The 27,743-nt window shown below is 31.7% G+C and overlaps 2 protein-coding genes across 2 annotated transcripts; one reads left to right on the forward strand and one right to left on the reverse strand.

The window, feature by feature from the left end:
- The first annotated feature begins 4,816 nt into the window (after window positions 1–4,816).
- Window positions 4,817–5,216, forward strand: LOC110266134 (uncharacterized). The gene is made up of 2 exons (XM_088496503.1): window positions 4,817–5,044; window positions 5,133–5,216. Exons 1-2 carry the CDS (start codon window positions 4,817–4,819, stop codon window positions 5,214–5,216), a joined length of 312 nt encoding a protein of 103 aa, XP_088352629.1.
- An 11,999-nt stretch (window positions 5,217–17,215) lies between these two features.
- LOC107611754 (oxysterol-binding protein-related protein 1C-like) lies at window positions 17,216–26,590 on the reverse strand. The gene is made up of 10 exons (XM_088496844.1): window positions 26,126–26,590; window positions 23,149–23,508; window positions 22,261–22,354; window positions 21,427–21,854; window positions 20,355–20,510; window positions 19,175–19,342; window positions 18,940–19,080; window positions 18,294–18,533; window positions 17,942–18,055; window positions 17,216–17,669 (listed from the first exon to the last, which is right to left on the reverse strand). The coding sequence occupies exons 1-10, from the start codon at window positions 26,588–26,590 to the stop codon at window positions 17,490–17,492; spliced, it is 2,346 nt and encodes a 781-aa protein (XP_088352970.1). The 3' UTR covers window positions 17,216–17,489.
- Window positions 26,591–27,743: the final 1,153 nt, after the last annotated feature.

The following is a 27,743-nucleotide window of genomic DNA, read 5'->3' on the forward strand; positions in this document are numbered from 1 at the left end:
GAGCAAACAACACATCAGCGATCCTCTTATTTACAGGAGACATTCCCTTGTAGGTCACCTTAATGAAAGAATTAGACCCCGCCCCGAAGCTCCAATACGTCGAAATGAGGCGTTCCCCCTCTAACGACAACCAAAAGGGATGGCGACCTTCGACGGGACGAACTTTGAAGAATTTATCTTTGAACCCATGATAGGAGTCCTCGAACAGGCCAAACACCCTCCGACCTTGGGCAGACCGGAGGACAGGAACCCTTTTCTCGCCTTCCCTTGTCTGGAGGGGTTGGTAAGGTTGAAGAAGAAGAGAAAGACATCCACCGACACCGGCAGCTCGAGATATTCACAAACCATCTCGAAACAGCGGATAGAAGCCCAGCTGTTCGGATGGAGCTGCGACGGCGACACGGATATCCGATTAAGAAGTGACATCTGAAAATCAGAAAACGGTATGTGAACGCCGACTTGGGTGAACATGGCTTTGTAAAACCAAATCCAGTCGGCAACCCGGGGAGAGCAAAAATTAATCTCATACAACCGCTCATTGGGAGCAGGAACGAAGGTCTCATAATTGGCCTCCTCATCTGTCCCCCCGCACAAATACCCGGCTTGCCGAAATTCCGTCAACTCTGCCAGATCCATCTGATTCGGCGAGTCCTTCACATCTGAGGTCACCCAAGCGTATGGGTCATAGTTCGCGGCGAAAACAGAAGCCCGGGAGACAACGCGAGGCATACCTACAGTGGGGGTACCACTCCATTAGTCTATGAGATTGGGAATCCGGGAAAAACTCAGAAACTATGTCCATCCTATTCAACAGTTAAGATCAAGCATGGCTAAAGCTATACCTACCACGCAAGCCACCTAAAAACCTACCCTGGAATGGTACCTCTCTCCTAACACATCTACTTAGCACTAAAAAGTCACCTAGCAACAAAAATCAAACAAGATACAAATAACAAGCATACAACAACAAAGCAGAAAAGAGAGAGGACCAAAGGTTACCTGAAATGGTTGTAAAAACGAAGAGGGAAGAAGGAGAAATGCACGAAGATGCTAGGATGAGGCCCTGGGATGCTCTGGGGTGCTCTGGGATTTTCTGGGTGAAGAAGAATGAGATGGTAGGAGCAAGAGTGGAAAAAGGAAAAATTGAAACAAACTGTTTAAAACTGCCACCCAGGAAGCGCGAAAGACTTGGGGGCAAAATAGTCTTTGCGTACAGGGTTTTGCAACCCATTATGAGCATTTAATGATCAGCACGGAGAACGAAGCGACAAACGGTTGCCCCAACAACCAAGAGACACGCGCGCAGGGGGCACGTCCCTCCCACGGGCGGCCGACCTGACGATGACGCATGAAACAAGGAATAACACGCCACTGATAGCTCTCACGACTATTACTGGCGCGTGGGGGCACTGTTACAGCCTGGCCCAAGCCCCCTTACGGGCTGGCCCGACCCGAGAATCACCGACCCGGACATGCGTCCTTGACAGCTCTGTTACAGCTGTGAGGAGCACGCCTCGGAGAAAGTGGACCTGCCCTTGTCAGGCCCACTTCTGACACAGTATATAAGGGGAAGACCTTACCCTTCCCCCAAGGTACGTTACACTACACTACTCTCTTTTCGCCTGCACACTTCATTGACTTGCGCGTCGGAGTGTCTTTGCAGGTGACACCCCCCTTTTCACATCTGAAGAGCTCGGGACCTCGCCTATTCCAACCCGGAGATGTTCGACCAGACGACTTTCCCCTTTTGTTAATAAGGACATTCATCCGATCCGTCCAGTACCCGACTTACCAAACAAAAATGTTGCATTTAATTGTAAATTTAGAATACAAGAGTGTGTACATAACTGAATAGTAGAGTCCTCATACATATAATAACCACCATACTACTCAAACTAACTCCACAATGCACAACCCATCCACTAGCTATTTTGTTATTGAATTTTGCCTTCACTCTTAAATAGAGTTGTCAATGATTTGAACAATGGTTTGTGAGTAGCTATATTCATCCTCTTATACAATTGAAGTAATTAATAATAATAGTAAAAAATTTATAGAAAAAATTATAATTAATTTCTATAAAACAAATACTTTTAAAGAGTTATTACAAGTTTGTTTAATGAATATATTTTAAAAACAAAAATATTAGATGTCCAAATATTTTGGATAATCAAATTTAATCAACTTGTTTAAAAATAAAAATTTATTTACGTACTTCTTTCTCCTTTAATATTGTCACTGTTTCTTCTTATTCTTATATTCTTTTTTCTTTTGTTACTATCGCAACTATCGTCGTTATCGTCATTGTCATTAGGGTTGTAATCTTCTTAATGTTGTTTAATTTCTTCTTCTCCTTTTATTTTTCTTATTATTATTATTATTATTATTATTATTATTATCGCTCTCATCATCTTCATCTCCTTCTTCTCTTATAAATGTTCAGAAAATTAAAGTATAAAAATTTTAGTATACAACACAAAAATTTTTTAAGGACCACATGCCCAAAACATTGACATCTAACCAATAAAATACGCACAATACATAAATTTTGGTATACAACACAAAAATCTTGTTGCATAACATAAAATTTTTATACGTAGCATAGAAAAATTTTGAGAATTACATACACATAACATTGACTACTCGTCCAACAAACAGAATATATTTACAATAAAAATTTGTATTATATATAAAGATTTGTGTTATGTATGCAAAATTTTATGTGCTATATTAATAAAGTTTTGTTCTCTTAAAAAAAAAGTAATAACATATATATATATTCTTTCACTAAGCTTTGCACCAACTTAATTGAACTTAATTATAAAAAAAAGTTGTATACGTAACATTACTTCTTTAAAAAAATGTATTTCATTCTCACTTAAATTCTATTTAACATAATCATCGACTTTAGATATGAAAAAAAAATTAGAAAATCAAATATTATTAATCAGAAGACTTATCAACTACAATTAAATTTAGGATATTCTTGTTCATTGTCAAGACACATTCTTAAATCATTATTATTAATAGATGTATATTATCAAGTCACACATTCTTATATTATTACTTTTAAGATGGATTTTTTTTTGAAATAAAAATTTAATACAACAAAGTGGAACGTCAACGTCTCAATAGAAAAGTACTAAATAGATAAAATAAACTAATTTTTAATTATCTTCGACAAAAGCTATTAACAACCTAAAAGATCAAATATTACTCTACTCTTTGTAACTCTTAATCGACCTGTTAACTACTCCTGCAACACCTGATTCTTGATTCCTGAAAATTCTGTCATTTCTTTTCAACCAAGTGCTCCAAATGATAACAATGAAACCAAACTCACCAATATTTCTATTAATTTAACTGCACGATTGACCCCTGAACCACGTAAACTTACAATCATTCAGCTCTATATCCACCAGTTCGATAAAGCTGTTAACACGCTAGCACCTTTTCTTTCTTCCAACTGCACAATCTCATTGAAGACACCCATGTAGCAAAGAAGAACCTGACATATTTCAGATAAAAAACTCAACTCTTCCCACACAGCAAACTTCTCTTCCCTTGTATACGCACCATACACCAAGCAAATAGCACAAATAAAATTATTGTTTGTCAATTCCCCTTCTATACACAACCATCTCTCCCCTTTGTAACAATTACTCAACCTAAACATCATAACATCCCATATTATTAATAAACCTCCAGAAGCACCTTCCGATCCCACAAATTTCAAACTCACCGCATCATTACCCCAAAATTGCACTACATCAAACTTAGAAATCACCTCCTTCTTTGTCTCTATCAATCCTAATATATATTCACATTATTTTTACTCTTAAATTTTTTTTACCATTTTCCACTTTCCAACACCCCCTAAACCCCTCATGTAAGACCTCTAAATTTTTAAAAGTTATTAATTAATTATTTACGATGCATTATATTTATTTAAGACTGTATTTCGGAGATTTTTATATAAAAGTTGAGTAAAATCTTATTTTTTATTTAGAGTTTTTATAATTGAAAAAATAGTGAATATTTTATATGCCTTAATTTTAAATATTTATATTTTTAACCTTATTTTATAAATGAAGGAGAATTAATTTATTTGTCTCCAATTTTTATTTAATTAGCATTTAATCGAAACTAATTTATAAATTTGTATTTAACCGGTATTTTAAAGATGGATATTTTATATTTAATTTAATATAATATCTCTTAATTTTATTAAATTTTAAGAAAACTCCAATTTGTCCAAAAATCCCTAATTTCACATTTTTTCCAAATTAAACCCTAATCCTAAAATCAAACACACAAAATCCTAACCCCTTTTAACCTAACCCTAACCATCGCCAATGTTTCCTTTCTCTGACCAAACCCTAACCGCCATATTCATTTCAATTTTCCTAATCTAACCTGCAAAAGGAAGAAACAAAAGAAAGGAAAAGAAAGAAGAAGGAGGACACGGGAGGAAGGGAGAGCTGAGAGGATGAGGGGGAAGGGAAGGGGACGGCGCCGGTGGGGCTAGGAGCCACCGTCACCGTCGAGTCATTTAGAAAGAGAGAGAGAGACCGCGACTGGAAGGAGAGATAGAAGTTGCCTCGTGTCTTGCTACCGTCGCCGCCGGCGCCCTCATCCCGAATCGCCATCATCGCCGGTGTTGGGAAAGGAGTCATCGCGCCACTGTAGCGCCGCCGCCACTGTTGGGTCGCCGTGTTGTCGTCTGAGAGCAGAGAGCGTGCGCGAGGAAGGAAAAGCCCTGCCCTCGCGTCCGTCGTTGTCTCCGCGAGTCCCCGTCGCCGCTGTCCTCCTCGCCATGAAGTCAGCGCCGCCATCGTCATCATCACGAACTACTGCTGCGTGTGACGTCGCCGCCGTCTCTGAGTCCGTCACCGTCAAGCAGAGCGCGCATAGAGGAGAAGCCGTTCAAGCCACTGCCAAGTCACCGTCAATGAAGCTTCAGCCGCCGCCGTCGATTATCAATGAGGAACAACCGCCGTACCTCTGGTCGCCGGAAACCGCCGCTGTAGCCGCCACCTTCTTGGTAAACTCTAGCTCTGTTTTGGTTTTCTCTTATTATCGGTCAAAATTCTGGTTACTATAAGAGTTGTTGCTGAGGTTGTTTGTGCTAGGGATTGTTTATCGTGAATTACTCTGTCGTACGCCGCTGTCAGAGCTACCATTCCACTACTGCCGCCTTTGCTCTGAGCCGTTGATTGTAGCGAGTATTGTTGTCATTGCGGCTGCTCGGTTTAGTCGCTCCTCTCTAGTACGGTAAGCTATTCCTTATTTCAATTTTAAACTCTGTCAGTCGCTGTTCTATTATATGTTGTTAAGATTCTACGACGTTAATGCTTTAGGATCGAGATCTGGTTGCTGCACGTTGGTGAATTTAAGTTACTGCTGTGGGTGTGGATACCGTGGAGCTGTGGTTGTGGCTGTTACCAATGTCGGGCCGAGAGGAAAAGAGTTTCGGTGACGTGTTTGGTCTATAGTTTTGACTTATTAAGGTAGGTTTTTTTTTCTAAAAATCTATTTTATATTACAGAGTTGTTATAAATAGATATTGATGCAAAAAGATATATTTCTGTGATTATACTTGTCCTGTGGATGGGATGATTTGTTAGACTGAATTGTTGGTTGCTTGATTGCTTGAGTGGTGTATGGTTGTTGATAAGAAATTAGTTTGAAAAGTTATTTACTTGGTTATTATGAAAAGTAGTTTGAAGCGATTTGATTTTGAGTTAGTCTGATTTTATATGATTTAATATTTGAGCTGCTTTGATTTTAAAAAGAGTTTTATTATTGGAATTGGTTCGATTTGAAAATAATTTGATATTGGAAGTAGTTGAATTTTGGAAAATGATTGAGATTTGGAAATGGTTGAGAAAAGGTTTGAGAAATGTTTGGATGGGACTCGAAAAGGGTGGCAGTGTCCGAGTTTTAGAGGAGATGCTGCCGAAATTTTAAGTTTTATTTGAAGTAATTACTTAAAAAGATTTGTTTTTAAACATTATACGTTTTAAGATTGATTTATTTATTAAAGAAAGAATTATGTTTTGAATTGGGATTGTTAATGAACGGGATGGAAAGAAGGATGGTGAGGATTGATGAGAATTTTCTTTGAAATATGGTTTTTGAATAAATTTGAAAATGAGATTTGGATTGATGAATGATTATGATGTTGAGAATGTTAAAATATGATATTTGAATTATTCATATGGCTTATGAATTTGAAATATCTGAGATACGAGGTTCCCTGGATTAAGTGCTGTGACTTGCCACCACATGTACCAGGTTGAAAACTCGATATTCTGTTGACCCTACGACGTAAGTGTGACGGGGCACTATATAAATTTCCGGGAATGTTACCCCCATTAAGTAATATTGATTATTTGAGAAAAAGCTATGCATAGACTCTTGGGGATGCACGTCGGGGGACAGTCTAAAGACAATTCAAACTTGTCAGGTTTGCTGGATAACCGACAAATGAGCCTCATCAGCCATAGGACAGGCATGCATCATATGCATTTGTATGCTTTGCTTGGGTTTGAACTTGTTTTGGTCTGCCTAATTGCTAAACTGTTTGTAACTGCCAAGGTTGCGAGAACCGGACCGGTCAATGAACCGGTGAGGCAACTGGTTCATTGGTTCAGTAGTTCGACCGGGGTTCAACCGGTTTAATTAAATATTAAATAAAATTATTAAAAATTAAATATATAATTTTATATATTTAAATTCATTAAAATTCATGAATTTTTAAGTAAAAAAAAAATTAATAGAATTTAAGATATAAAAAAAATTGAAGATGAAAAGTTCATTGATAATATTCAGATTGAGTTAAATTTATTGATAACTTTAAAACAACTAACTGAGGCAGAATTTCCAGTCAAACTGCAAAAAATTAAAGATCTTGCAGGCAACATTGTCAAGCCAAGGCTAATTATTCAACATCAATTCTCTTATACAATTCAATTATCCCTTTTTGGGCTGCCAATATACAATTCAATTGAATAACACATTGATGAAATTTCTTATTGTGCAACAAGCCTCTTATAACTAACCAAACCCTAATAGATTCAACAAATTCAATGCTTTTCAACAACAAAAACTCAGAATACAGAGTTACAGACAACTCAACCTCCAAATCTAGAAACAGAAAAACTAAGTGAAACAATTCAAATTAAATTCAGACTCACATTAAGGAACAACCCAACTCAGAACACAATCACAATTCAGAATCTAGTACAAAAAATCAACTCAGAAGCCAGAATCTTAGAAATCAAAACTAAAGAAGCAGCGGCTTACTGGAGACACGGCGAGGGAGGAATGACGGTGGTGACAGTGAGCTCAGAAGAGAATCATCAGTTTCTTTTTTTTATTTTAATTAAAGTTTCAAAACCATATCAATTTCAGTACTGCACCATTCAAACAAAACAAATCAAATTTAAAACAACACAATTTACACAAAAATGTATACATATATACACAAAATTGAATCAGAGGAAACAGATCTAGAGAGAAAAACAGAGAAACCGAATGAAGCAGCAAGCATATTCAGAAGCAGCAAAAAATTTTCATCATTAAGCAACAAACAGAAGCAGCAAAACATATTCAAAATCAACAACAGCAATGATTCAGAAAACCATGAATATAATGAAACAGCAAGCATATTCAGAAGCAGCAAAAAATTTTCATCATTCTGAATATAATGAAACAGCAAGCATATTCAGAAGCAGCAAAAAATTTTCATCATTAAGCAACAACCAGAAGCAGCAAAACATATTCAAAATCAACAACAGCAATGATTCAGAAAACCATGAATATAATGAAACAGCAAGCATATCCAGAAGTAGCAAAAAATTTTCATCATTAAGCAACAAACAGAAGCAGCAAAACATATTCATTATTCAAAATCAACAACAGCAATGATGAAAATCAAAATCATAAATCAAGAAGGCAGCATAGAACAGGCGAGCTCACAGAACCTCAGAAAATCAAAATCCAAAATCAAGAAGGAGCATAGAACAGAGTCTTACCGAATTCAGAAGGACGCGGGCTCGGCCGGTGGTGGTCGCGGCTGCTGTGGATGGTTGTGGGTGGCGAATGAGGGTCGAGCTAGGTGACGTTCGACGACGAGGAGGCGGGCTCGGCCGGTGGTGGTCGCGGCTGCATGAGGGGCGGGCTAAGTGACGTTCGGCGACGAGGAGGCGGGCTCGGCCGGTGGTGGTCGCGGCTGCTGTCGATGGTTGTGGGTGGCGAATGAGGGGCGGGCTAAGTGACGTTCGGCGACGAGGAGGCGGGCTCGGCAGGTGGTGGTCGCGGCTGCTGTCGATGGTTGTGGGTGGCGAATGAGGGGCGGGCTAAGTGACGTTCGGCGACGAGGAGGCGGGCTCGGCCGGTGGTGGTCGCAGCTGCTGTCGATGGTTGTCGATGGCGAATGGTGGCCTTGCTGGGTGAATGGAGGCTGGCACAGATTAGGTTAGGGAAAAGGGGAGCTGAGCTCAGATTGAGATTAGGGTTAGTGGTAGTGGGTTAGGTTTCGGCGCTACGCGTTTGCCTTTTCTTCTTCTTCTTTTTTTTTTTTTTAAGCCAAAACGACGTCGTTTTGGCATTGAAGCTGCAAACCACTAAACCGTCAAAAAACCGGACGGTTCTTCCGGTTCGTCGGTTAATCGCCGGTTCAACTGGTTTTTTCACCGGTTTTTTGTCAGACGATTTTCTCCGTCACCCGGACTGGCTAGACCACCGGTTCCCGGTTATTCTAGTTGAACCGGCCGGTCCGGTCCGGTTTTCAGAACTATGGTAACTGCTACTTGAAGTATTTACTGTAACTGTTGCCTACTTGTGCTTTCCTTGTCTGTCTTGCGTGTGTTTATCCTGGTGTGCTACATTTGAGAATGAACTTTGGTGCTGAGTTAATGATTGTGTTGTTTGATTGCGTGGTTAGTTTCTGATTGAGATTCTCTTATAAAAAAGGAAAGGTTTTGGATTTTTGAAAAATTAGACATTGCTTCTTCGAAAAGGTTTTGAACGATTACCTATTGGTCTTTAAAAGATTCATAAGGCAATGATAATCACTGAACTTGAAAATAGTTTTCTTATTAAATATCTTCTTATGACAACTTTGAAACTCCGTGGTGAGACCGTGTGGTTAGGTTTTCACCCCCTACAGCTTTACCTTTTCAGGAACCGAATGAAGAAACATTAAGAAGAGTTAAACTGCGTTTGGTTTTATGTTGTTGTATTAATTGGATTATTTTCTTCCCTCGTCTTTGTTATCACAAGTTTGTAAGAGGGATAGGAGTTGTATGTTATATATATATATATATATATATATATATATTATGTAAGGAGTCTTGTATATGAATCTATGCCTGCTTGTATTTTTCTTAAGATAAAGTATTTATTTTCCGATTTTCAAAGAACGCAGTGATACAGTGTCGAGTCACAGGCTCCTATTTTAATATTTAGTATGTAAAGTAGTCGTAATACTTCTTGCTATCAGAGTGGCGCAGCCGGAAGCGTGACATTCTGGTAGTGAGGGTACTACACCTCTTATTCCACAAACTAAAATCATTTAAAAACTTTATTACACACCTTATTTCGGTTTTTAGTGCGGCACCTTCTTACTTTCTCTTTCTGTTTTGCTTGCCTTTTTTTTGTGCCAATACTTCATTCTGAACTTGGAGAATAGCCATAATGTCCTTATCCTCGTCATATAAAACAGCTCCTGATTCGATAGCCAGATCCCAAGCAGCCCTATTTTCAGCCATATCTTTATCCCAACTTCCTCCGTGTTCATCTTGATTAGTTTCACCGTCTGCATCCTGCTTCGAGTCCTCCGAATCTTCCAAGTTCCTTACAACCCTTTCATCATCCAACCCAATTTTCTGCATCACTGTATTCTCATCCTCTAAATCTGAATCTTGCACGGCATCATCCCTCATCAGACATATGCCAACATGCTGCTTACCACTCTCGTCCAAACTAGCATGGATCTCATTAACTACACCTGGTAGAATGTTTTTTTTCGCTGCGCTGTTCGAACAATTCTCCGCATTTTCGCCAATCTCTTTTCCGGCTTGATTCTGCTCGTTGGGTGTATAAGGGGCTTCGCGCTCCTCCCTGCCCTCCACGCCATCAAGTTCAGCGCGGACATTATCACCTCCGCCACTAGCCACTGACTTCTACACTGCTCCAGATCTGCCTACGCCACTAGGCCATCTGCTGCCCTATTATAATGCGATGCTTTGGGACACAGATTCTAAGAAAACTAAGAAAACATGTATATACTTCTATTTAGCATATCCTCCACCAGTAAAAAGTACGCAATTTCTACATAAATTGATAAAAATAATTAAAATAATGTAATTATATTGTTTATATAATTAAAAAATTTAACCAATTAAATATTTATTAAATTAGTGAAAATTATATTAACTAATTAAGAGTGAGGAAAAGATGTATGATAATAATGGTCTTGAGCTTTTGTTTTGACCGAAACAAATATAAATAATTGAAGAAATGAACTGTACTTAGCCAGGTCCAAAAAGTTTTTGATGAACAAGCAACATGGATAAAAGGAAATAAACTTAACCCAAAAAAACATTTCCATGACAAAAAAGACATTCACTCAACGCCTTGCTTTTTCCCGCCTCTTCCAAATGAAAACGGCAACGTTCCCAATGCATTATTTCTCATTTCTCTAGTCACTGTTTCTCTCTCCAAATGAAATAGAACAACAAAAAAGCAACGGCAACATCATTGATTCATGCATACACCCTACTTCAAAGATAATACGGCCGGAAATTATTGCCGCCGATCTGAAACTCAAAAAAGAAAAAAAGAAGATGCAGTAAACGCTTCTCACTGTGCCTGACTCTGAACTGAACAGCTTCACACTACCAAGAAGAAAAAAATCAGAAGATAATGAAGAAGGGAATGACGTCATCGAGCACCGCCAGGGTCACGACGCGTGATGCCGAACGTCTGTAGTCAGATCGCTCCCAACGGTGGCCTCTACGCCGGAACCCTAACCGGGAAGGTAGCCGCGCTGGAAAATAGCTACGGTCGGACGGTTGCATGTGCGAAGGGGAGTGCGGATGGTTCGGGTGGTCGTCGGAGCAACCTACGAAGGTGAGTTTTCCACCGGAAAAATGCACGGAGCCGGAATATTTGTCAAAGCTGACGGAGCACATACAAAGGCTCGTGGACGCACAATTTGCAAGAAGATGAGGTCAAAGAAGCTCACATAATTTACTTTTTACTTCTATCTTGAATTTGAGAATTTCTTAAATTTGTGGTTGATTTTTTCATAAAATTGATTATTATCTCTGTTTTTGGGGTCTTCTGGTTCCTTTTTGGATTATTATCTCTGTTTGATCTACTTTTGTCATTGGAGACAATGGTTTTTCTTTCTGATTTGACCAAACTGCTTTACACATCGTTCTCATGTATGCTCAGTTGTTACCTACAATAAAAAACGTTACTCTCTTATTACACTTTCAAACAATGTTCTTCATCTTAGTTGGCTCAGGATTCGGTGGTCCAGGAACCTTTGGACCACTTAGTGGTCCAAGTAAAAAACATATTTTTTAACTTTTTTTTAACAACTGTTACATAGTCCTTTAACTAATTTTAATTATAAATTGACCCTATATATTTTATATAATTATAAAAATGATTTTTTATTTTATAAATAATTAATTTATCATAAATTTATCATGTTCATTAACAATCAAATACAAAAACAACAATTATATCCTCCATGGATCCCAATTTTCTTAAAATATTACATTCGATCCGAGACGTTCTTGAGGATTCATGAAATCGTGTTTCGCTGAAATCCAATCGATTGGAATATCAAACCAATCGATTGAAATTTAACCCAATCGATTAGATTTCAGTTCATCACTAAACAATCGATTGTATATTGCTGGTAAGCATGATTTTGCATAAATCAATCGATTGGTGAAAGTAACCAATCGATTTCAGTTCATTTGAGTATTTAGCTAATTAAAGATAATTATCTTCTTATTCATCTATCTTATCTTTAAAATTCTATCTTGCTTTTGTAAAGTTTTATTTTGATTTAGATACTCTAATCTTATCTTTTCCTTAATATTAACATTATAAATTGGTGAATAATCCATCACCAATTATTCAATCCCACCATTAAAATCGTGTATCATTCTCTTTATAAAAAATCTCATTGTTTTTCTTTCGAACATCCATCCATCTACTAAATATCCAATTTTTTTTATTTTTTATCCGTCTATTTAATATCCACATTTAATTCATTGTTCAATCGATTAGTTACTTTCACCAATCGATTGATTTATGCAAAACCATTCATCAGATGCATTGCAGTTGTTTAGCTGCACGTGTTCAAGCAATTGAAAGTAAAAAAAATATGGAAAAGTATAGGTAAACAATGAAAATATTAAACAATGTAAACAATAGATATATCGGATGTTCATTTTACTAGTGTACGGATGGTTATTTTAATATTAAAATTTAGAGGGTTAATTTGGAGGTGTAGTGTGTTTTTATTTGATTGGTGGTTATTCATATTGTTCAACAAAGTCATTGTCCCCCTAGCATTCCCCAAAAAATATATATATCAAGTAATCCTATGAGTTTCTGCACTACAGTTTTAAAGAATACCTTCAGTAGTTGAATATTTTTGAGATTCTGTTTAATAAATTTTGGTGTTTGATCTTGACATGGTATTACATATTTCATCATGAAATAGTGAGTGGTTCAAGTTTTTCAGCTTCCATTCTTCATAGTTAAGCTGAATTATCAGTGTTGACAAATGAGCATTGTCCATACTGTAAGCTGAAGGGGCTGATATGATATGGAGTAAACTTTTTCTATGCGGGCACTTTAGTCTACGCTTTTTATTTTTGTTATTGGAGCTCGAGTGGAGTTGGACAGCATTATGGGGTAGGGAGGGCCTTCACCACGGTGTGGTGTCAGGGGTCTCACTACTCGGACCCTCCGAGTTCCAGCGTTTTCATATCCCGGTTTATGAAGAAGATTGGCATCCCTAGTCAAAACGGACGGTCCGACTTCAATCTTCATCAACTCACACTCTCAACATGCAACTCGGACCGTTCGAGTGGGTCCGATTTATATGCACGAAAATTTTTTTCCTCCACCATCTCAAATCGGACCATGCGTTTTCGGGGAGAGAAATTCACTAACGAAGAACTCTGACGGTCCGAGTTCTTCTCCCAAAAGCTACCAAAAATTTGCCCCACATACATGTCTAGCCCTCCTTGATTCCATATCGAGGAAAAGCGCACATATACGATCCATTTCCATAAAATTGAGCCCTTTAGTCTAATTAAAAAAGACATTAAAAGTAATTAAAATATTATTATAATTTATCTAAAAATATTTTATATTTTATATGTATATATATTGTGTTTTATTTATGTCTTATAAAAATTTAAAATTTATGTGTGCATGATTTATATCTATATCAGTGTTTGTACTTCAAAAATAAAAAGATAATTACTTTAAACTCTAGCGTTTATTCAAAAAAAAATCCCAGCATTTAAAATAATTATTTTTACATTCAACTTGATGTTCAAGAAAAAAATCAATTATACTACTCAAAAAATATTTGGTTATTCTAACATAATGAGGTTAATTATTTTACTGTAAAATGTTTACTTATTTATTGGTGAACTAATTTATTAAAAAAATATATGTAATATATGTACAACATATATAAAAATATAAATATGTAATGATTAATTTTTAGTATTCATAGAGCAATTTTATTTTACACTTTTCATTCAATCAGATTGTAATAATAGGATGTATGTTTACCTAAGGCGTGTTAGATTAAAAAGCAAAATCAATATAGTCTAATTTAAACTAGTGCGACTTAGATTAATGGTACTGTTATGTTTCAAAAACTTTTTTAAGATTTTATTGATAAAAGATAATAGTAACTTTAAGTTGATGAAATCTTTTTAGATTTATCCATAATTTAATTTAACACCTTAAGAAGAAGAAGTAGTATCGATAATCCAATTTAAAATCCTAACAAAAAGAAGAACTACTCCTAATGTAACTTAAAATTCTAATAAGAAGATCTAAAATGGTGTTTAAAAAAAGAAAGTGTTTATTTATCTAAAAATATTATAAATTAATATTTAATTTAAAAGATATAAAAATAAATAATTTTAAAAAATTAAAATTTATTATAAAAGATAAGTTAAGCAAAATTTAAAAAATTTCTCATAAATATCATAAAATTGATTAATTAAAAATTCTAATAAAAAGATTTATAATAGTACTTAAAAGATAATGTTTATTTATCTAAAAAGATTATAAGATAATATTTAATTTAAAAAATATAAAAATAACTCATTCTTAAAAAATTAAATACTACAAAAAAATAAATTAAGTAAAATTTAAAGAACTCCTTATAAATACTATAAAATTGGCCAATAAAATTCTAAGAAGAAGTACCCATAATCTAATTTGGAATCCTAAAAGGAAGAAGAAGTAGTTAATCCAAGAATGAGCGAAGAAGAATTTGATACTTTCTCAACTATGAAACTGTGGGAGGAGCCTCCGTTTCAATCACTGCTTCCATTGACAGAGGCAGAACTACTGTTTGCCGCCGACATGGGACCAACTCAGTTTCAGTGGCCCTCTGAGTTTCAGTCTCTGCCTCAGTATCATCCGGTCTGGACTGGGGACGAAAACCACATTATTGCCGCCAATGTGGGTGGTAATCAACAGCCTCAGCCTCAGCTTCTGCCTCTGCCGGAGCTTGCCACCAACGCGCCTCCCCTGGAGTTTGCCGCCAATTTGGGTGGTAATCAACAGCCTCAGCCTCAGCTTCTGCCTCTGCCGGAGCTTGCCACCAATGCGCCTCCCCTGGAGTTTGCCGCCAATTTGGGTGGTAATCAACAGCCTCAGCCTCAGCTTCCGCCTCCGCCGGAGTTTCCCGGCAATGTGCCTGTGGTGCAGTCTGCCGCTGACGTGTGTGGCTATCAACAACCTCAGGCACAGCCTGAGCCCGTCTGGAGTGAGGATGAGAATAAAGTGTTTGAAATGCTTATTACGGAATGTCTTCCGGAAGCAATGCAGAAGCGGTGGGATGATGTGGCTGCTTGTCTCCCCGGGAAGACCCCCGAGCAGATACAGGAACGCTTCCAGAAGCTCATGACCGACATCAATCTCATCCATAACTCTTATATCAATCTGCATCACACCTCCATCGCACCTGCTGCACCTCCCACCACATTGGAACGCAACCCACTCTCCCTCCCCGGAACAAGTCAACAAAACCAACCTGCCAACACCAACATAATCGAACACCAACCTTTAACTGTGACTAGTGAAAGAAAGAAAACAGTTCATTGGACTCCGGAAGAGAAAGAGTATGTATTATTCTATTGCTTTTTCCTCCTCTTTTATTTATTATTATAAGCATAATAACGTTTCTTGGACTCAGAAACCAAGAAAAATAAATCAGAAAAAAAATGGTTCAATATCTAAAAATACGTTTTTTTTTTAATAAATAAAGAAATTATTATTTTTCTAATTTTTATTTGTCAACTTTAATTTCTTAAATACGATTTTTTTTCAAAGCAAGTTCATCGCACCCCGCTAACTCCCCTTTAAATTCTAAAAAAATGGCTAACTCAAATTCTTAAATTTCACAACGGACAATAGTAATCATTATTATCGTCTTCAGAGTACACACAGGAATAAGTCATATTTTTAATAAAAATAATGGTTTTTACTTCAAATTTATAATGAAAAAAAAAATCCTTGTCAAATATGACTTATTCCTGTGTACTGTATATGTCTGGAGACGATGATAATGATTGTCATTGGTAATATTGAAGAAGTCATTGTTATTGTCTATGTATTTTTGTGTACTCCTATGTATTTTTGAAGATCATGATAATGACTTAAAAATTTGAGTTACGTGAATTTGGAAAAAATTGAAATGAAGTTTGCCCAGGTGAACTCGTCTTAAATTTAAAAAAATATTATATTTAAAAAATTAAAGTTAAAAAATTGTGTATAGAAAAATAAATAATTTTTTCTATTTCTGAAAAAAATCCTCCAAAAATATCATATTCCATTGTAATTTTTTAATAAATTTTGTTAATAATTATTTTAAAAAATTGTGTCTTGGCAGGTTATTTCTTAGAGGATATAAAGAATTAGGGCGCAAGTGGAGAAGAATTTCGAAAGACTATGTCAAAACAAGAACGAAAGAACAAGTTGCTAGCCATGCACAAAAAATTCTGAATAAATTAGCGGAAAAAAAATAGAAAAAATAACATTCGTGATGAATCATAATAAGTTATTTCTCATTCTCAATTAGTTAATATAATTCAATCCTCACTAAATTAGAAAATATATAATTGATTATTTTAAATTGTTTAAATTATTTATACACATAGTTACACTATTATAATTATTTTTTATGTAGGAGCTGTGCCATTATGTGAGCTTTTTAATGGATGAAGAATTTGTTTAAAGGAGACTACTCAAGCAAAAAGAATACTTAAATGAATTGAAGAATTTTTTTTTAGGTTGAATATATAGGAGGGTAATATATTTAGTTTGAATTAATTATTAACTTAGTTTTCTTTGATTTCAAAGCATTATAATAATAGCGTAATAGATGGCTTACTTAAGTTTGTAAAAAGTAATGTAGAAATGTGATCATAGAAAAATAATAGATTTAATTATAATAATAATTTATTTATTACTAATATTTTATCTCTTACTAATATATATATATATATATATATATATATATATATATTGATATTTTCAGATTATTAATGTCCTTTTTAATAATCCTATGACCAAGAATAATTTAGATTAAATTATAAAAGATTTATCTCTCAATATTATGATCACTATCACAATGATAAATCTCTAAATTTAATCAAAGACTTTATTATATTAACATTTTAATATAATAACAATAATAAATTATTTAATACATGATTGATTGAATTGTGGTCATACTTTTTATTTCTAACACATATAAAATTACAAAAGTGTATATAAAATTACAAAGTTAAAACACATATACGGATCATCAAGATATATACATTACAAGAGCAATGTTTATGTTCAATTACAATTAATGAGTTTTTTTGCTTCCCATAAACAATAGAATCTAATCAACTATGACTTTTATAACAAATTCCGAAACCTAACATTGAAATAATTGAGCAAGTGAGAGCAAGAAATAATGTTATTACCGGTTGGAATTGGGAAGCTACTCTGTTGGGAGTAATGATGAGTTTTAATAACGAGTGCTTTTAAAGACACTTACAAAAAATTAAAACAATTTAAAGTTTAGAATACATTATATACATCAAACTATTTTTAAAAAATTATAGAAAATAGTTAGCTAGCAAATCATTATATTATATATTAAAAAAAAAACTTTAATAAGTGGCCTTAAAAAGTTCAATGAGAGTTCATGTAGTTGGGGAATTAGACTCAGAAGAATTTAAGATTTGGCCAAAAATGTCAGGACAAGATTCCCAATTTCCAATTTCCCTAGCTTCCCAATATCCACCATTATAACTGTAACTTTCACTTCCATTTTCCTTAACAAACCACTTTGGTTTCCAACCCCTCTCTTGCAACTTCCTTGCCTGCCAATTATGATGAAATAATAATGTTTTTCATCAATTTCATAATAATAATAATAATATATGTTATTAATTTCGTAATATCTGTCATTTAAAAAAAAACTAATTATTATACTTATTTTTATAATTTTACTAAATTTTCAATTAAATTCTTACCATTTAAAAAATTAATTTTTTAAATTAAATTCTTATTATCTGTATTTTATTAAAAATTAATAAAATATTTGTTTCTGTAAAATAAATTATAAAATATCTTAAAAGAAAATATTTTGTACCTCTCTCTGTCTTTGTTCCAGCCGCAACTTCTCAGAATTGGCCATGTCATGCTCTCCATTTTCTAAATACCTTTGATCTGGTCTTAGTCTTGAATCTGTTGGTGGCAACTTTTCCTGTGTGTTATTAACTCAAAAAGTCAACACTAAACATCCCACATATTTTAGAAGATTAATCCTCTTATTTTCATTACCATGTTTCAACTTCCTTTTAGGTACAAATAAAATATTAGAAATAGAAAACATCCATTAATATTTTAGAAATTAATAATATCATAAATAGAAAAGTGAATGAAGAAGCACATTAAGTTCCTATTTATCAATTAGTGATATGCATCAAACATGAATTACCAACCTGGAGTCCAGGTGTGATTTCATTAAGTGTAATGGCAAATTGTGTAAGGTTATATTTTGTTTGGTGTTCAGGTGGTGGGTTAGTTTTCCATATGAGAATGGGTTTTGAAGAATTAGAGCCTTTCCCTCCTTTCTTCTTATTATTTGAATTCCCTCCAATAACATAGAGCAAGCTCTCATCCCATTTTCCAAATATATTTGCCATTGTTTCTCCATATTTATCTTCTACTACGCCTTGAACCTGCAACACAACTTAAGTTACATATAAGGAGAAAGTTCAAGAGCAAACAGAATTTAGTGTTTTTAGTCCGTACTTTTAATTATCAGTCTAATTCTTTTAATTCAGCAATCTAGACTAACTGCTAATCAAAAAATATTAGACCAAATTTAAACACCAAATAATAAATACAGAAAAATTGGCCTAAAAAAATACCATAAAAAACTGATTAAAATTGGTAAAAACAAAAATGGTTGCCCTTAACTTTTCTGTTTTTTAATTGGATACAGCCTCTCTCATTTAGAGTGAAGAAGTGACATCAAATTCAAGTAGAAATGATCACAACCAATGTGATAATCAAAATAGTAAAAAAAAAGAAAAAAAATTCACTCAAATAGTTTCCTAGTAAGATATATATACGAAAGGGCACCTGGTGAGGGTTTTTATCAATGATTGATTGCTCTTTGAATTTAATCTTGCATGAAAAGTCACGGTTTCCCTCTATCCTCATTGTACCATAATGATCACAATAGAGTTTTCCTAGAATAAGGTTGTAAATTGATGTTGTCACCTGATGATATATACTAACAAGATGTTAGTTATAATTAATTAATAAGCTAATAATAATAATTAAGAATATATGACATAATTAAAACTTGATATACCTTACTCCATTGAAAGATTTCTCCATCATCAAATTCCAAAGTCAAAATACCAATAGGATCAAGCTGAATGGATCTTCCCCAGAATTTACTTTTTAAGGTGCTGTCACCCCAAAATTTCCAGCCATTGCCATCACAATGGCATGCAACAGTCATGGGGTGATGACTGACCTATCTCAATAACAACATTGTAAGTACTTCAATAATAAAACATATGTATTATTTAATAAAAAATATAGGAAACATTTTAAGACTTCAATAATAAAACATATGTATTATTTAATAAAAAATATAGGAAACATTTTAAGTGCATCGGGAGTACCAGTACTCCAATTGTTTTAATCGTTGATCTGAATTATAAAAAATATATATAATATATATTAATTGAAATTAACGGTTAAAACAACTGGTGCACCGGTACTCTCCGGTGCATTTGAAATGTTTCCAAATATATATATATATATAAAACGAATGTTAGTGCGTTCTAGAAAAAATATAAAGTAGAACACTTATTAAACTCTAAATAAAGTACAAAATTTTATATCTTAAATCCAAAATTTTAAATTCTAAATTATAAATCCTAAATTCTAAAATTATGAATCTTAAATATTAAATCTTAAATTCTAAACTTAAATGCTAAATTTTATACTTTAAATTAAACTATTAATATAAAATATAGTACATAAAAAACTGATTTATTTAATTGAAAAAAAATACAGCCACTCCTCCTTCTTTGATAAAGATCGATTATTTAAGGATAAATCATATATCCTTACTAAATAATAAGTAATACAGCTAAATATTTTTTTTTGAATTGAATTTTTCTTAAAAAAAAAAAACCAGAATGATATGCATTTATATACGAAGAATATTAGATGATCATTCAAATTTATTTTTTTTGTCATCAGTTAATTATTAATATTTAAAAATATAGAATAAAATATGTTATTGAATTATTAGACTAAAAAAATTAAATTGATGATGATTAAGTAATGATCAAAACAATATATTCTAATAGTCTTTCGTGTTTTTTTTTTTTTATATTTTGTTCCTCGATAAGAATGTTTAAGGATAAATTATATATCAATACTAAATGATAATAAGTAACACAGATAATATTCTTTTTCTTGAATTGAATTTTTCTTAAAAAGAAAAGGAAATAGAATGATATGCATTTATATACCTTCTCAGAGATAAAGCGAAAACCTTTGTCTGGAAAATCAGCCTCATAAGTCTCACCCAACAATGGGTTAAAAGGTTTGCAACTTCTACCACTGGTGCTTGCATACCCTGAAACTGCAAATGCTGCTACATGGAGTGCCCTCATCAAACTATCACCCTGCACTTACAATCAAAATTATATAATTTAGTTTTATTTATTTTTAATAGCTTTGCATAGTAAAATCCTATATTTTGTTTTTTAACAACATTTGAGTTAGTTCTTTTTTTTTTATAAGTTATACATGTTTATTTTTCTAGACGGTTATATTTTAATAAAATGAATATAAAAAATATAAAAAAAAGAAAGATATACAAAAAAAATTGTAATAAGTATAGAAACTAATTTTTAATTAATTAATATTAATTAATTTTTTATTATAAAATTATTTTTACAAACTTTTTTTTAATTTAAAATTTATTATTAGAATTTAAGATTTAAAATTTAATATAAAAAAATAATTGATACATTGAAAACAAATTGATTTCTTAATTAATCTAAAATGTTGTACATTCACTTCCATTAATATTTGCTCAATAATACACGTAATATCTTTAGAAAAATCAATATAACATGTACAAATAAAATGATTGCAAGAAATGTTACCAAACTTTTGAAGAGATTTATTAGTATAATTTGTCCTTTTTTTTTTTTAATTGCCCCATCACGCCTTAATTAATCTTAAGTTTGTTTGAATGAGTTTTTAAAAAATGTTTTTTTAAGTTTTTTTTTTTAAATTTTATAGAAAAGTAAAAATAATTTTATATTTGGATATCTCATATAAAAATATTTTTTATTTATCAATTATGTTTAAGTATAACGATATAAAAATACTTTTTATTTATTTAAAAAAATAATTTTTTAATTTTTTTAATATTTTTATTTTTATTACTAAAAATTTATCAAATACATTAAAAAATAAAAAATATTTTTTAATTAAAAAATATTTTTTTTATTAACTTAATAACGCACAAACAAACACTTAATCAATCAATAAATTATATGAAATATTCATGCAAATATATATGGAACTAACCATTTTACCCCATTCAGATGCTCGGTCTAGAAGGTAAGAGTACTCCATATCTTCACAACACTTTTGCAATGATGAGAGTGGTTCATTGAAGTAAACAGGAAGACACACTTTTGTAAGATCTTTTCCTATGTTTTCTTTTATTATTGACCATAGACTCACTCCACTTTCCTTCTCAACTGGTTCTGGCAACTTTGTTCTCCTCTTCACTTTTGGATACTTGTACAATCCAACACAACTAAGTCTTCTTGAAGATTTTTCACTTTCATTTGGAGTATTTTCATCATAGTCCTCATCTTCTTCTTCTTCTTCCTCAGAGTCATGGCTTATAGAAAGAAAATCTTGTGTGTCAAAGAATGCATCATTATGTTCATCATCAAATTGATCTTCATGTCTATCATGCTCATCTGAAGAATCACTCACACTTCCATCTGCACCACAGGATAATGAAAAATAAAATAATGTAGATAATTGACTTTAGAATAATGATATATACTCTTATAAATATTCTTAGATCAATTATGATAGGTGTACATAAAAAATCAATCACTAAATTAGTCATCTTTATAAATTAGATGTTAAAATATAAAATATCAGTTAAACAATATATGTATTTATACACAAATATATAATAACTAACTTAATAATTGATTTTCTGTGTATATAGTATTTTTTTATAAATTTTTCTTCTTAATTAATTGTTAAACAAGAAAAAAAATATAATTATTTTCATTACTTTGAAATATGTATAATATTATTTTCTTTATTTCTTTGTTAATTAGGAAAAAATGGTTAGGAAGAAGACAGTAAACCAATTATCAGAGTATAATTATTTACCACTATATTTTTCATGAGAAGAATGATAGGAGGGATCATTATCCTTTGATTTTATGTCGTCAACAAGTGTGTTCTCCAGGTCAACCTTCTCTGTCTAGAAGAATAAGAAGATAGAAGAAAATTCAACAATAGGAAAAATAAAAAACAATATATAAAGAACGAATGCTCAAAACAGCAGCAGTAATTCCACATAAAATATAGAGAAAAATTATGATTCTACAATAGCTACAAATAACTAACATTTTATAGTTAAAACTTCAATTTATATATTAAAACTGAATTGTGTTATTCATATTCACTTTTATTTCACACATCAGTGGGCATACATGCTTATAAAATATATATAGATCTCACATTCTATTTTAAAAATATATCTCATTATAAATGTGAATAATGTATAATAGATCTTAAATATAAAGATAAAATGATATAGTAAAATTTTTTATATAATAATTTGACATATAATATTTAAAGATTTTTAACTATTAATTTTACATAAAAATAATTATACGTAAAAATATGTTATTTTTCTAACACTATTCCATTATATCCAATAATAAAAAATATATAAAAATTAAAATATAATTTAAAAAATAAAATAAATATATAAAATATTTTTTTATTTAAAAATCATTAATAATATTCAAATCCTTTCTGTAATATAAGCACCAAATGCATTTTAAAAAAGGTAATTAGTACGGTGCCTAGGTACGAGTTACGACTAATAAAATATTGAATCAAACATAAAAAAATGGGTTCCATAACACCAAAAATTGTTCATATTTAAATAAATTTCACAAAAATTGACAAGGTACCATAAAATTTTCCTTTTAAAATATAAAAAAAAAATTGAAATCTTAAATGATAAATGAGAAATATGCATAATACCTCAAGATGGCGGAGTGTGTCCATTAGCATCAACTGCTTATGCTTGAGAGCAACAATTTGCTTCCGCAAGTACAAGACTTCAGCTCCCATAATATCCTCGCAGTCTCGAATGGCGGCTTCGCTGACGCCTTCCTCAAGAAGGCGTTGGCGAAGCTTGCTAGTAGAGTCGGCGACGGAGGCAACAGGGGCCATGATCTCTTTGTTGGAGAGACGAGGGTACATTTCCTTAACGGCCATAATGGCTTGCACCCAAACTTCTCGGTCATCCCTGCTCTCAGCCCTAAGGTGCAGCCTCTTCTTGGTTCCGGTGCTTATTGAGAACCTCCTCTCGTCATTCTTGTTCTCTTTTACCGAACACACCTACACTCACCTCAATAATTCAATCTTATATTCTATGCAAGCTAATAAGCATACCCATATATATATATATATATATATATATATATAATATATATATATATATATATATATATATATATATATATATATATATATATATATATATATATATATGAAAATCATCCTTGAACATGTAATAACAAAAATGTTAGGTTACACTAAATATCATTTATTAAATTAGTCGTTTGTTTAACTTATTTTTAATATATATTTTATATTTTAATATTTATTTTATATAAGTATGTAATTAATTTAATGACTGATTTTTAGTATATATTTAACATAATTGATATAATAAATCACCATATTATGATATGATAAAATGAAGCTATAGAATTTTAATAGAAAAAATCTAGAGATAATGATATTGAGTAAATGATTAAATTCGTTTTTAAGTGATAATATTTTTAAAATTAGTCATCGAAAAATTTTTTTAATTAATTTTTTAAAATATTTTAAGTTAATTAAGTTGGTCATTCTGTCACTCCTTTTGTTGATGGCGTTAAAGTTTATTGATGAGATATAAGTGACACTACAGTTTACACCATCTAAAATTTTTAATTGACTGTTAATATGATAAATAAGTTTATAAAATTAAATCAAATTAAAATCTAACTGAAAAAAAACTTTGAGACATTGAAATCTTTTAATTTAGAATTAATTTGATCTAATTTAATAAACTTATCATATTAATTGCTAATTATAATTGTGTATTGTGGTGCCATTTTACATGCTACTTTAACAAGTTCTGATGCCATTAGCAATGAAAGTAATGAAAGGATTAATATGATTAAATAAAAATTTTGAAAGATAAATTTAATTAAAAATATTTTTAAAGAATAATTTAAAAATAAATAATCTTTTAAAAATTAAATTGGCTATTTACTCTAATGATATTCTATTAAAATTTAAATAAATATTTTTTTGTCGATAATTAATTAATGTCCCGCGTTAAAAAAATGGTAGGCTACAAAGGAAACGACATTTTATAAAGTATAATTGGAGGGGAGAGAGAGAAAAAAAAAAAAGAGGGGGGGGATAAGGGCATCTACATTAATTTAACCTTTCTTATGTGATACTTATTTAAAAGGTATAAAAAAAATATATTTTTTATACATTTTTTGTGTGTGTCTATGTAAATAGTACATTTAAAGCAGTTATAGTTTATTAAGCCATATTTTACTAATAATTTGGAAATTTTAACTTGTAAATTAGAAATTTATTTATTTTTAATGATTAATATCAATATAGTAACGATACTCTTTAAAATTAAACATGTCTCTAAATTACGTGTTAAGCTTTTAAAAATTTAATAAGGTTACGTTTTGATAATGTTTGCTAAGTACACTATTTATAAGAAAATAATTTTTTGAGTGAATATTATAAATAATACTGAATAACAATTTTTCGATCAACATGTAAAATATAATGATGTATACAATGCATGCTCCTTATCAATTTTTGTGCAAATTCCATATAGCATAGGTATAAATTAGACTAACTTATATGTACAGAAACTAATAAAATATAAAAAAAAACGGTATGTTCGTTAACAGTCCTAAAGTATTGGTCCTCCATAATTACGATAATTTCTAATGAATATTTAAGAGTGAATATTCAACTCGACTCTGATAATTATCTCGAAAGTACTACGAGATTTTTAATAAAATAAAATACTTAATTTGACTTCTTAATTTTATTTTTATGGGACTGATTAATTCATGTACTAAAAATAAATAAATACTGACGCAGGTGTTAATCAGTCCCATAAAAAAATAAAACTCAGAAATCGGGTTAGATTTTTTTTGTTAAAAGTCTAGTTATCTTTTAAGATAATTATTAGGAGCCGTTTAAAATTTTTCTCAATATTTAATTTTGATAAAATAACTAAATAAGGCTCTATTGAATATTGATAATGATAAACAAAACATTTTATTTTTCTTTTACAATTTATCTTTCTTTAATGGTGGAAACTCAGGTGAAGTTAATTTCACCTGAAGTTGGTATCTGAACTATTAGATGATTTAACTGATTTGACTAAATTTTCATTTAACGACTTTCAGATATCAACACATAAAATTAACTTTACTTGAATTTCGACTTTCTTTAATATCATCTTTCTGGGCATAATTTAATGCATCTTCTTCAAACTTTGAATAAATTTGTCTAAATTAAAAGAAATGAATAAAATGATACTAAAAGATTCTTTAGGTACCGTTAAATTATTAAAAAAAAAAACTGTATTTTAATTTTTTTTAGTGTGTCTAATAAATTTTTAATAAAAAAATAATTTTTTAAATTATAATTTATATCTTTTTTAAACAAATTACTTAAAAAAAAATTTACATAATAAAAATATTTTTATATTTTTATATTTAAACATAATTAATAATAAAATATCTAAACATAATTTTTTTTTAAATTTAAAAGAATAACTCAAACAAATCATTTTTTAAAAATTTACCATAACAAATCCTAAAATTGTTGGTATGATTTTCCACAATTGCACCTCAAATCTAACACCGGTAAAAAAAAAACAGAACAAAAAATAAATAAATAAAAAATAATGTGAAATTACCATAAGATGCATTTCGCTGACAGGTTTACGGTGGCGCGAAGGGCAATGTCGGTGGGTGTTGATGCGGCGGAGGGAATCCACTCCGATGACCTTGGAATCATTCTCCAATTCACCGTTCAACACCAGCTTATCGTTTCCATGAATCTTATAATACGACAAAACGCCGTCGTGTAGCTCGAACCACCGCGGCCGCCACCCTCTCCCGTAGTTCACCCACTTGTGCAGTATTCCCGAAATCCCGTTCCCAACGACGTCGTTTAGCACCACCTCGCGAGCCATACTGTTTTGGCGCGGAAATCTCGCGGAAGCGGAGATTGATCGCTTCACGTTGCGGCCTAAGGCCGGTGAGGGTGACGACGAAGACGAAGATCCCACCGCCGAGAGCGATCGGAAGGTGGGGCGGGGTCGCGACGGTGCCGATGACTGTTCGGCGGCGTTTTCATTGTGGCTACGGGACGATTGCATTGATAAATTAAAATAATGCGTAGCTTTGATTAATTTTTTGGAGAATGGGAATGAATTTAGAGAGTAATCAACTAATAATAATAATAATAAGAAATTGAAGAAAAGAAAAGAAAGCTAATTAAGAGAAAATTGGGGAGAGCGTTGTTATTGTTAACGCACAAAAACCATGCAATGGAGATAGTGATGGCTATTAGTGAATTTCGCCTCCATCTTTGATTAATTGAATAATAATAGCTATTCACATGAAAATGAAAATTAAGACGTAAATCTTTATATTAAATAAGAGGAGTGTTAGAGAATGAGTAAATTTTGTGATTTATAGCTATTAATTAGTTATTATTAATATTTTTAATAGTGTGAGATTAAATCTAATGGTATGAAATTATTTACTTTTTTTTTTTATGGTTGAATGCTAACTAAATTTTAATAAAAGTGCTGCACTCTTAGACTTTCTTATTAAATAATTTAATCACCTCAAGCAAAATGAATAATATTTTTTTTTGCCAACGAACTATAATTCAAATAGTATAATCTCACTTAAAGATCGTGAATTCAAATCTCACTCCTAATTTTAAAAGAAAAAAAAAATTTTGTACTTCGTGTTTGGATTGTATTAAATTAATTTTTTAAATTTAATTTTGATAAAAAATATATTAGAGTTAACATGGTTTATATTTGACAATCCTTATATAAAAATGAATTATAATAAAATGAATGTTGTTTGGATTATATTATTTAAAATTATATTTAGATAAAAATTAAAAAAAATTAAAATCACATTTTTTAATAGTCTTTTGACTATAATTTAAAAAAAATTATGTTATTTTTTAAATATTTTTTATTTAATTTAGTCTTTTTAATAGGATTAATTTTATAGTATAAGAATTAACAATAATAAACAAAATACATTTTAACTTAAGAACCCACCATAAAAATTATGCAAAACCAAAAAAATAATAATTTTGTGAAGAGATGTATTGTTGGAGTCGTTATAGCTGTGTCAGATATATCAAACTGATAAACACACTGAGTCAAGGTAGAGAAAATCGAGATTTTACGTGGAATCGAAAAAATAAATTAAGTACGTAAAACGTAAAATCTTAACAAGATTTAAATCGTAAAATCGTCAGACCTAGTACAAATTTTGTAAAAT

This window comes from Arachis ipaensis, chromosome B8, assembly GCF_059453495.1.
Source record: "Arachis ipaensis isolate K30076 ecotype BB chromosome B8, ASM5945349v1, whole genome shotgun sequence".
NCBI lineage: Eukaryota > Viridiplantae > Streptophyta > Magnoliopsida > Fabales > Fabaceae > Arachis > Arachis ipaensis.

What these genes read in the sequence shown, in the direction of transcription:
- LOC110266134 (XM_088496503.1), top strand. Translation starts at nt 4,817, where the DNA reads ATGAAGTCAGCGCCGCCATCGTCATCATCACGAACTACTGCTGCGTGT. An exon ending in CTGTAGCCGCCACCTTCTTG is followed by an intron (nt 5,045 to 5,132) that starts GTAAACTCTAGC and finishes TGTTTGTGCTAG; the next exon opens with GGATTGTTTATCGTGAATTA.
- LOC107611754 (XM_088496844.1), bottom strand. Translation starts at nt 26,590, where the DNA reads ATGCAATCGTCCCGTAGCCACAATGAAAACGCCGCCGAACAGTCATCG. An exon ending in TCAGCGAAATGCATCTTATG is followed by an intron (nt 23,509 to 26,125) that starts GTAATTTCACAT and finishes AGGTGAGTGTAG; the next exon opens with GTGTGTTCGGTAAAAGAGAA. An exon ending in TTGATAAAAACCCTCACCAG is followed by an intron (nt 18,534 to 18,939) that starts GTGCCCTTTCGT and finishes GTTGTGTTGCAG; the next exon opens with GTTCAAGGCGTAGTAGAAGA.